The 11,124-nt window shown below is 36.3% G+C and overlaps 1 protein-coding gene across 1 annotated transcript; it reads right to left on the reverse strand.

Moving 5' to 3' along the window:
- Positions 1 to 945: 945 nt before the first annotated feature.
- Positions 946 to 10,911, reverse strand: LOC106055019 (putative tripartite motif-containing protein 61). The gene is made up of 6 exons (XM_013211132.2): positions 10,761 to 10,911; positions 9,842 to 9,942; positions 6,650 to 6,750; positions 3,510 to 3,693; positions 3,158 to 3,332; positions 946 to 1,983 (listed from the first exon to the last, which is right to left on the reverse strand). The coding sequence occupies exons 2-6, from the start codon at positions 9,866 to 9,868 to the stop codon at positions 1,649 to 1,651; spliced, it is 822 nt and encodes a 273-aa protein (XP_013066586.2). The 5' UTR covers positions 9,869 to 9,942; positions 10,761 to 10,911; the 3' UTR covers positions 946 to 1,648.
- Between the last annotated feature and the right edge of the window lie 213 nt (positions 10,912 to 11,124).

Genomic DNA, 11,124 nt, shown 5'->3' on the forward strand with positions numbered 1-11,124 from the left:
CCCTAAATCTCAAGGAAATATTACATGACATACCAGTGAGTTTTCGTAACATTTTATCAGTGTTTTTTGTTTTTAAAAAGTTAAATTATTCTATTAAATGTTACCTTTAATGTTTTTTGCTATTAACATTGACATATCTACATATTAACATCTGTAGATAAAATAAACTATAATCTAAAAGGCGTATTACCTAGTTTGTTTGTCAAATCTTAAACGTTTATACGCGCGAGATCCAAGGACAATAAATACACTTCAATCACAGCAAAAGAGTAAGAATTTAAAAATAGAAAATGGGATTCCCGAACTCAATTTCTAACGCTGTTTCTGTTCTTAAATTAGAAGCAAGTTAACTATAATTTGTCTATATTTAGCTTCCCAGCTTTAATGTTGAAAAATTTTTAAATTTGTTTTGTTTCAGAGCACCTTTAGTTTCTTCTTTCCGCCTTTATGCCCAGCGCCCCCTTACCGCCCCATTTTGTGCCCAGCGCCCCCCTACCGCCCCTTTGGCTCTCAGCGCCCCCCAAAATCTCGAAAACGCCCCCTAGGGGGCGATATCGCGCCCGTTGAAGACCACTGATCTAGGAGATGGTCGTGACAAAAGTGTCAGCTATCTTCCTCTAGAACGAGATATACCACCAAGAGAGCCACAATATTATTGTAAGAGCTGCATTCAAAAGAAGAAAAAGAGGGGGAAAAAAAGGAAACAGTATATTTCGTGATGAGTTTGGTCATCGTGACATATTTTGAATGTTAAAGTTCTTTCCTCTGTTGTGGTTTTGTATCACAATTGTCAATTTCCAAAACATGAAAAAATAATTTATATCTGGTTTGATCTAGTCTGAATCTCACTATATTGCAATAAGTAAATAGGCCTAGCTACGTCCAAATTTTTGAACAAAAACACACTAATGAACAAAAATGAACAAAAATGAACAAAGCTTCTGATTTTCACATTTGATTTTCATTTTATTTTCTAAGTTTACATCTCGGTTGGTTTTCTTGCATCAGTTATAAAAAAACCAAGTACTTCCTTCATTCTTTTGTTTTTCCGCTTTAAAATAGATTTTGTTTTCATAACAGCTTCTTTATTAAAACACACGGCAATGAACTAGTAGAATATGGAATAGCGTTACTTTTTTTTTGTCTCTACTAAATGTGTGTCTGACCAGATAACACACACAAAAGTCAAATGTATAAATTCAAAAGCCTTACAAGCTTAGCACTGTATAGTTACATTGACTATAAATAATACATTGTCTTATTTTTGTTAATATAGTACATATCATGCAATATTTTATCCACAGTGTTCTCTAAGCTTTATTTAGCCTATCTCAAAAATAAACTTTATCTTTGAGTTTAATTGAGTTTAAGGCGTGTAGACATATATAGGTATGTAAATACCAGTAGGCATATATTAAAATTAATGTTTTGATTCAAGAAAAAAATAAAAGAGAAGTCGTTTGAAAAATGTAATTTTAAAAGCAGTTGAACATACATATTTCTCGGTATACTAACAAATTATGTCGAAATACTATGAGATTTAGGGTACTGGATTAATATTTATAATTGAACTGTAGTATAGGCCTACAATGGTCAACGTTGTTATTTTAGCCATTCTAACCCCTAGGGCTGACGGTAAATGGAAGTGTTATTTAAGCACTATAAGAAAGAAAAACAGTGTGAACAAGATGATGTAAGATAAGAAAGCTTCGGCGAGTCCAACAATGACCACGGAGTACACGCACCAAATGATCATCAGGGCGAAGCGGCCCGGCGTGCAATCAATGGCGGTTATCTGGGGGAGGTTTATTCGTGAGTAAATGTCTAGGACTGAGGCACTGCTGAGGCTCGCGCTGCTTTCGTATTCCGAGCTAGCTGACGAGTCGCTGTCGTGGGACAGGTTGCCTCGCTGACGACCTCCATCGACATCTGACCACAAACATGCACATTTGGTATAAGCGAATTCTTGTGAATCAAACTCAACTGGAAACAAAAGAAAAACAAGTACAAAATAAAAGAATAAATGAAAAATATTTTAAAATGTTTTTTTTTAAACAAATCTTATATTGAGTGAAATTACATCAATTATTTTGAATAATCTTTAATATGTCTAGAAATATTTTTACGAATTGTTTTTGTTTAGCGCAACTTTCATGCTAATAGCATGCGCTATTGTTCAGCAGCTTTTGTGGACCAGTCGGGGAAGGGGAGTATCTGCCTATCTAGAAAGACGTTTCCGTGCTACCTTTTCAAAAGCAATTACTCGATTCTGCATTCGAACTTGAGTCTCCACAATGGAAGGTAGACGTGTCGCAACTGAGTTATTCAAGAACTTATAAAAGTAAGTTTTATCATTTGTTTAAAATGTGTAGCTAAAGACCTAACTTTTTACACTATACCTATCTCCTCTTAGCTTAGTACATTTTCTCTATGAAACAAAAGTTATTTATTACCATTAATTGACTAATTCATTTTTGAAATATTGATTCGTGTGTGGTCCTAGGCAATTATTCGTTGTCATAGACAATCAATAGTTGTGCCAAGTTTCAACTCGATCCGAGAATGGGAAGTGGGAGAAATAACGTAAAAGATTCCACCCAGACAGAAAGATGGGAAGACGGAGTGAGTTCATAGGCCCCATAAGCTTTGTAACAAGCTACAACAACTCTCTCTCTCAATGCCAGGCTGATATTACAATCACAAATATTAAAATACTATTACAAAAAGATATTGGATTTGTGAAAAGGGAGGGGGGGAAATTGATTTATCTTTTTGTTAAATTTATTATTAGTATACATTACCGCTTGTGTAATTTTATTTCCTTATGTAGCCTAGTTATCCAGACCTTAATTTCCTTATATAGCCTAGTTATCCAGATTAGTCAATTAAAAACCTTAATTTTCGGAAAATGAGACGTGTGGTGACCGAGTGGTAAAGCACTTGGCTTTCAAACTGAGGAGTCTCAAGTTGGACTTGTGGTGAACATAATTCGATTCAGGATTGCCTCTAAGTAGGCTACACCCAGTTCCAATAAGTACTTAGATTCATTTGTGAAAGTAAAGGCGGTTGATCGTTGTGCTTGTTAACTCTAGACCAGAAAAACGGATGATCTGCACCCATAGGCCGGAAAGGGGAACCTATTCTTCGAAAAACTCACTTTCTTCCTTAGCTTCAGCAACGCGTTGCTTAATGAGGTCAATGTATTCCTCCAGATGTTGAGGCCGTTCTGTGTTTTTTTCGTACACTGCAGTCATTTCCAAAACAGCTGGCTCACTGTCCAAACATGTCTGAGTACAGATGGTGCGAAGTGGACAAATGGTGGAGGAAGCAAGCTAAGTCAAAGAGATAGAATTGTTAATTTTCTGCAATTTCTTTCATTACAGAGCATTTCTCTTCAAAAAAGAAAATAATTAAAAATAATTGAACTACAAATACTATACAATAAATTTGATTATTCAAATAAAAAAAAAACTTGACTAAAACAAAAAATCATTTTTAAAAAATCATACCAACATAGTTTCTTTTTTCCACAGCTCGATCATCTGCTTCAGAATGATGCACGTGGATAACTTGCCCTGGAGAATCTTTTTGGCGGGAATAGAGTGTCTGCATGTCGGACACGACAGTTTCAGACGTCTGATGGTAACATCTGGGTTTTCCTCCTGTGTAACCTCCGCCAATTTTTTCAGGCAACTGAAACAAAATACGTTGTGTTTCACAATCAAACGAAAACTAAAAATTGATCATAGAACTAAATATCGTTGTAATATATGCCTATATTCTGTTGATGTGCATACTTCGTAAAAATGGGCCTATCCAGGTGTGGACGCTATATTGGCATTCGAGCTAATACCCCTTGAACGGCACAGAATAGGCCGGTGGGGCCGCCGCCAGATGACAGATAAGGACAGTAAATCCAATGAATGTACATTGAATCACAGTAAATCCAAAAAATGATTTTATAGATTTCAATTTTATAGATTTCCTTTTAATGTTAATGGCTATTGATAAAGACGTTCTACAAGACATTGTTTTGGACGATGTGTCAGAGACTAGTTAGCTCGCTTCTTTTTCAAGTGTTACGCTTTACTCTTTTAGAATTTCAAAATCATTTCATAAAGTTTTCTATTCCGACTAATTAATATAGCCTCTAAGTCTATCTTCATGTAGAAATACAATACGATACGTCAGCTCATGCATAAGTTTAGCTTTCAACACTTATCAAACTTTACATAGGCCCACATATTATGACGACAGGTGCGAATGACTGCCTATCATGTGGAACGCAAGATGTGGGCCGATAGTATTGCCAGGGTCGATTATGGCACCCAGTCCGCGCCTGGGCCTATCTACTTAATTTTGTAAGAGATGATTATGTGCAGCCTTCTAATTGTAGATATACTCTATGCATTTGTTAAACCTGAGCATATATAGTCTGTAGTTCATGGTTACTTATATAGAAGCACAATTATGGTTTCGACTTTTTGTTAATCTAAAAGTACTGTTAATTCTTTTTGTTGACAATTACCAATATAAAAGGTCACTATAGATAAATTGATCTGTTAAATTAAAAAGCGCCCAAGTTCGTAGCGCGAAGATTATCTTTTAATCTTCAATGCATAGCTAACGTCGAACCCAAAGAAGCTGCTTCAGAGTTTGTGTTTAAACATTTTAAATATATAACTGTGAATGTCATATTAAGAGACTAAGAGAAAAGACATGGATGCCCATGTCGTAAGCTATACGCGTTAGACTGTGGTCATGATGGTCCCGAGTTCAATCCCATGCCCGCTGGTTTGCAGGAGATCTGGACCAGGACGTATTCGTCATTTTGGAACATTCGACCAAAAACACGCATACAGTCCAGTGAGCCCCAGGTTACTTTGAACAACGTTGGGATGTTTGAAGTAGTGGCTTAGCTACCTAACAAGGGGGCTTGAGCTCGAGTCCCGACTTGAGCAGCACTGAAACTTTCTCCCAAATATCCCTCCCCTCCACTGGTCCGTAGCTCACCGAGCATGTTATACGCAAGAAAATTGCGCTATACAAAAGCATTGAAAAAAAAAACTTCTCAATTTCTAGGAGTTTTGGTCTAAATTAAAATTAAAGGGTCGAATGAAATTATTGTAGGCTTGAATTTGAAAGGATATGTGTCGTTGACACCCTGCATTGTCAAACACTTTGCAATGAGTGGAACACATGGGCCTATATATCTATATTTCAGAGACGTAGAATATACTTTGAATATCTTTCGTAAACATTTAGTATAAGTTATGTATGCACTTAAACATTACACAATTAACTAGGCATTGATCTCTTCAGGACCGAAATTAGTTTTCAAAATTGAGAGAACAGCATTTTTCTTCTCACTGTCCACTCTCTCGTTAGGACTACCGCTAATCGAAGAGTAAATTGTTAATGTTTGTTATGTTTCCTATTTTGCTGTACCATTTCATTTATTTTTTGCATTATTTATCACGTTGTTTCTCCCTTTTCCAGTTCTTGGATCAAGTTGAAACTTTGCATAATTATTCATTATTCCCAACAAAACACGAATCAATAAATAAAAAAAACAATTTTTAGCGGCCCCTGAAAGGGGAAAAGACGCTATTAGTTTTGTGCGAAATGTCTGTCCGTCCGTCCCATTTAGATCTCGTAAACTAGAAAAGATATTGAAAATCCGACATCACAATATTTTAGACCATTCAAAGTTCTGATGCAACAGCTACTTTTTTTTTCTGAAAGCGAAAAATCTAATTTTTAAAATCAGTTATGCAAGCAGTTTTTACAGAGAAAAAGCTAATTAGTATGCATTATAGGTTAGACCTAATTTAACACGAATAGTAATCTTGTAAACTTCATTTCCCTGAACTTTTTTTTTTTATTGCGGAAATTTTTTTTTTAGGATTTGAATAAGAGATTGAGCCATGGGAGGCGCGGTGGCTTAGCGGTAAAGCGTTTGGCTTCCGAACCGGGGGTCCCGGGTTCGAATCCTGGTGAAGACTGGGATTTTCAACTTTGGAATCTTTGGGCGCCTCTGAGTTCACTCAGCTCTAATGGGTACCTGACATTAGTTGGGGAAAAGTAAAGGCGGTTGGTCGTTGTGCTGGCTACATGACACCCTCGTTAACCGTAGGCCACAAAAACAGATGAACTTTACATCATTTGCCATATAGACCACAAGGTCTGAAAGGGGAACTAGTTAGGCCAGGTTCACATCTAACTTTGCATTCACTTGCACCTATCCTTTGATCTGCGGGACCGTTGGGGCACTACACAAGATATGTGAACCTTCTTTTTCCATTCTTATCTCACATTTGTCTTTGATATAATTTCATTCGGATGTTCTTTCTGAAAATATTGAAGCCTGCCTGAGTGGACCACTTCGGGGGCCGATTTTAAGTTTGTGTTTCCACACAAACTGTCTTTTGTAACCTTGTTTATTTGTTAAATAGTGATAATTAATTAATTTTCTTCGATATCAAAAAGGAAAAAAAAAGTGTTTAAGCGCAGACTGGGCTGTTTCGGTAACTGGGGGCTAAGGCGGCCAGAAATTTTTAGCAATGTTCAAACCATTCTATCTAGCAGGCCTTACGTTTGTTCTAACAAATCAAATAGCTGCTTACTTATAACTTGCGCTAGCGCTTACCGGGTACAAAAGGTATGCCCACATGATAACGTGTGAGGCTCGTGTAGGTAGCCTAGACATATCGTGCAGCGAAGAAACAAACTCCAGTGTTCTGAGAAAACCTGCATGGTAAAAATAAAGTATCTAAGTTTTACTATTTCGGGGAAGGGGGAAGATTTACATTAGAAATGAAATGAACGAGCCGACCCGCTATTTAGTGAAGGGTGAACACTTCCTGAAAGACACAGTTGTCCAAGTGGGGTGGGTGGTTGGGAGACTTAGAGAATTATATATACAGAGAAGATTACTTGTTCTCCCCCCCCCCCCCAACTGCGAAAATTACGTGGGGTAACTCTAGTCCGACTTGCAAAAATAAAAAAGTTATCTTTCAATGACTTTTTCATCGAGGGTTAGAGAGTTGGCGTGCGTGCGTCTTGTCCCGCATGGTTGGGCGACGTAGAGAATTATATATACAGACTCTAGTTAAATCAGGTCGTAAAAATATCATCATCCTATTGTGTGCGAATTACGATGTTTCTTAGTTCTAAGATGGGCCGATTTATTGACAAAGTGCGGACCCAACAACGTTTCACCTCTCTCTTTTCTCTCTCTCTCTCTCTCTCGCTCTCGCTCAAGGCATAGCCGCATAGTCTCTCCCTTTCTCTTTAAAAATAAAAAAGGTTACCTTATCTACCTTAAAATAAGTCATCGGGACTTGGGAACAGATATATTACTTTTAAATTACTAAGTATCAAATACTGCAGTTTTCGATATCCAAAAAAATAGTGAGGTTGTCGTAAAAGAAAAGAGTGAAAATACTGGACTTACCCTAGAGAAAAACAAAATAAATCGAATAAGTAACCATACCATACTGATAATAGTATGTTTATTTATCCCAATTATTTCAATATGGCTTGAGATTTTCACAGAGGAATTCGAATTTTCAGTGAATTCTTCTGTAACAGTCCATAATTGGCTAACGTGTACAACATTAACTCGATAGAGATTCTAGATCTACTATGTCTGTTTAGCTGGTCGTGTGTTATGCGCTCTGGATATTCGCCTCGATGGTCCATGGTTCGAACCTTGCCCTCCGCCCAGGGCCGGCCTTATTTAATTGGATTAAAAACATTCTTGTATCTAAATCAACTAATAACTTAAATTCATAAAGCGCTGATTGGACGATTCATGATCACCAGACTAGAAATAACGTTTTGAAGTTTCACCAAAAGGAAGAAACAATGGTCTTCTAACATGTGTAGTCTATTTACAGTGGCGTAGCTAGCGATGTGCGGGTGGTGCGAGCCGTACGGGGCATCAAGTGGTGGGGGGCATCAAACTGACGACAAACTTTCTCAGTTTAACTACACATTGTAATTACATAAATAATAACGGGTACATTATTTGTTTTGGTAATTTGTTGTGTCCAATATTCTTTCTTAAATTAAATTAAATGTAAGCTGTAGACCAGCTTGAATCAAATTTTACCAGTTTTTTTTTTTTATCTCTGAAGGTGACGCACTTTTAAACTTTTTTTAAAGCCTTACATGATGTTACTTCATTGTTCAATGCACTGGTTATGCACAAGTGTATAGTGGTGTTTTCTTTTTAATTACTAATTAGTAATGGTTAAATTCTCTTTTGTGGACCAGTGGGGGGAGGGGGTATCTATGAGAGGTTTCACAACTGTTCGGCAAACACAACGCTGCTGGAGTCGGGATTCGAACTCAAGCCCCCTTGCAAGGTGGCCAAGCCGTAACCAATCGGTTTTAGCCTCTCAGCCACACATCACTTGCTTGGAGGGAACTTGAAGTTTGTGACTAGGCAACAATATTGACAGCAAGGCTCAGGGTTTAAATTACAAGAAAGAAAAATGTGGAGAGTTTATCTGTAGAGGATCTTGGACATCATGCGTTTTCTCTTAAAGCCGTATCTGGCACTCCGTGGGCATCACGAACAAGTTGAAGAAGAATTGGCAGTACAAAATCAAAGCAATATATTGGAGTGAAATTACTATTCAAGTACGATCCATTCCTGAGTGACCCAATAAGTACATGTCCCAACAAAATAAAAACGAATGTATTGTAATATAAGTGCTCACGAAAAAAAAAAGCATACAGAAAGTATAAAAAAGCAAATATTTCTGGATTATTTTCCATCTAGACGAAAAAGGTATGGTAGGCCTACATTGTCATGTAGAGTTTCAAAGACGTATCGGCCACAAGAAAAAAATTACCAGGCAAAAAAAAAGTTAAGATAGATTTTCTATCAACACACAAGAAAGAGTCACTGATGGAAATACTTCCTTGGACCGTATTGTTCATGAAATAAAAACTCCATAAGAACAACGTCATGATAAATATGAATTTCAATCGCGTTAATTGAATCCTCCGAGGGTAATCAATCTCGATGGTTCTCCCAGCGACATAGACAAAAACGAATTTTGTCTGGGGGCTTCAGGTAATTGTCACAGTTTCTCCAGAAGTTTCCGAACTTCCAAAACAAGAATCTATTGAGCTTTAGAGTTTTATTATTATTTTTTTTTAATATCTCAGTCCCCGAATATCGCTATCTTGATTCGCATATTTTTTTATTACTATAGTGGTAAGTGTGGCTACATGCAAGCGAAGTGAGATTTACTTGTATTAACTTTTTTTTTTTTTTTTTTTTTTTTTTTTGTAAAATCGATTGTTTGCGAAATAGCAATGCTTAAATAACGAATATACTTTATTCTGAAATTATAAATGTTTCGCTGTTTTAAAACTTTTTGGGGGGAGGGCATCATGAGGAACTGCCACACAGGGCATCAAATACCCTAGCTACGCTACGGAGTCTAACAAATAGATCTAAACATTTGTGAATAAACCTTAAATCATAGAATAGACTTAGAGCTAGGCATTGACATAGAGCCATAGAGTTATGTTTGAGATGTTTCGCATTTAAAAAAAAATATCTTTAAGTCCTGTGTGAGGCACACACCAAACGGAGGCCCAAGGTGGCTGCCTAGTTTGCCTATGCCTGAGTCCGGCCCTGCTCCGCCAACCTTACCGACCTGTAGGAGGCTTAGGCTAAGATGTAGGCCTAATAATCTTCAATTCTGAAGGAATATCCGAAACATTAAAAAAAAACAAAAAAAAAAAAACAGACAAACTCAGTGTAGACGTGTGATATGCTTTTGTCTTAGTGCTGTATTAAATGAGGATGTAGGCCTACCTTAGGTTGTTGTGCTGGCTCCACCATTTCTCCCCCTCAGTTTGTCTGTAGTAGCATTATGACACTGAGCTGTCCAGGACACTGAACCTCTTTTGGGTTTTCTGTAACATATAAAAATGTGTGCTTTGATTCCTGATAGATAACACCATTTAGTTTTTAAACCTTATATTCCTCTTTAACCCATCTCTTTTTCTTTCTTTATTCTAAAATAAACAATTCTACGAGAAGTCATGTTTAAAACTAATAAATAGGCTATATAGGCTATATAAGGTTAAAGCGATAAAAATATAGTTCTGGGCATAAGTAGATTACATTATTTCTTATATGAAGACCCTATCCAAACAGTCATCTTTGGGCTTACTACTAAGAGTTGTTGGGATAAACAAGAGAGTTATCTTTATGAATCTTTATAATCTCATAATTGAAATCCACAAACACTTTTTAATTTCATAGAATCTTTTTATAAAATTCAGACGTTACTTCAAAAAAGATGATTACCCTTTCGTTAACATTAAAGTTAACTTTTAATGTTAACTGACGATTAAATGGTTGTAGTATGCCTATTTTATGTAGATTTCATTGGGGTAGGCTTTAGACACTACTATAGTAGATATAGCTTTCTATTCATTATATTATATTGGCTAATTAGGCCTACATCTAAACATCTCGAAGTTTTTAGTGTGTCACGTTATAATCTTTTAGGTCTAGATTTTCTAGTCTAGTCTTAACTAGATAATATTATAATTTTTAATATCATTTATCATTATCATTACCTTGATTTTGCTCTATTCTAGATATTGGTCTATTGGTATGTATGATACAGACTATATAATAGGCCTATAAGATATCATTGAATATTACTAGATTTAATTTAAAAACTGGTGGCATATGTCTTTAAAAAAAAACCCAAAGATTTTACCTTTAAATGAGCTTCTTAGATGAAGGATTCATTCCGTTTTTTAGCTAGGCTATATCTTTTTTTTTAAATTTTACTTCGCAGCCCTGATGCCTTATTCGTCCTTCCTAAGCCATGGTCACGGCATAATTTCCTTTCAAGACATCACATTCATGAAATGTGCTGCGCAGTATACCAGTCCAGTGATGATATGCAGAGCTTTTGGCCAAGAGAGACTGTGTTGCAACAGTCGCATGAAATATAGTCTAGATTTTAACTTTGATAATTGCATCTAAAACTGAACTCTTGCTTACGTAACATATTGTATCTACATGTAGGTAGGCTAAAAGAAAAAAAACCACCTCAACTACAATCGCAATCATAATTG

The sequence above is a fragment of the Biomphalaria glabrata genome, chromosome 4, assembly GCF_947242115.1.
Source record: "Biomphalaria glabrata chromosome 4, xgBioGlab47.1, whole genome shotgun sequence".
NCBI classification, from domain to species: domain Eukaryota; kingdom Metazoa; phylum Mollusca; class Gastropoda; family Planorbidae; genus Biomphalaria; species Biomphalaria glabrata.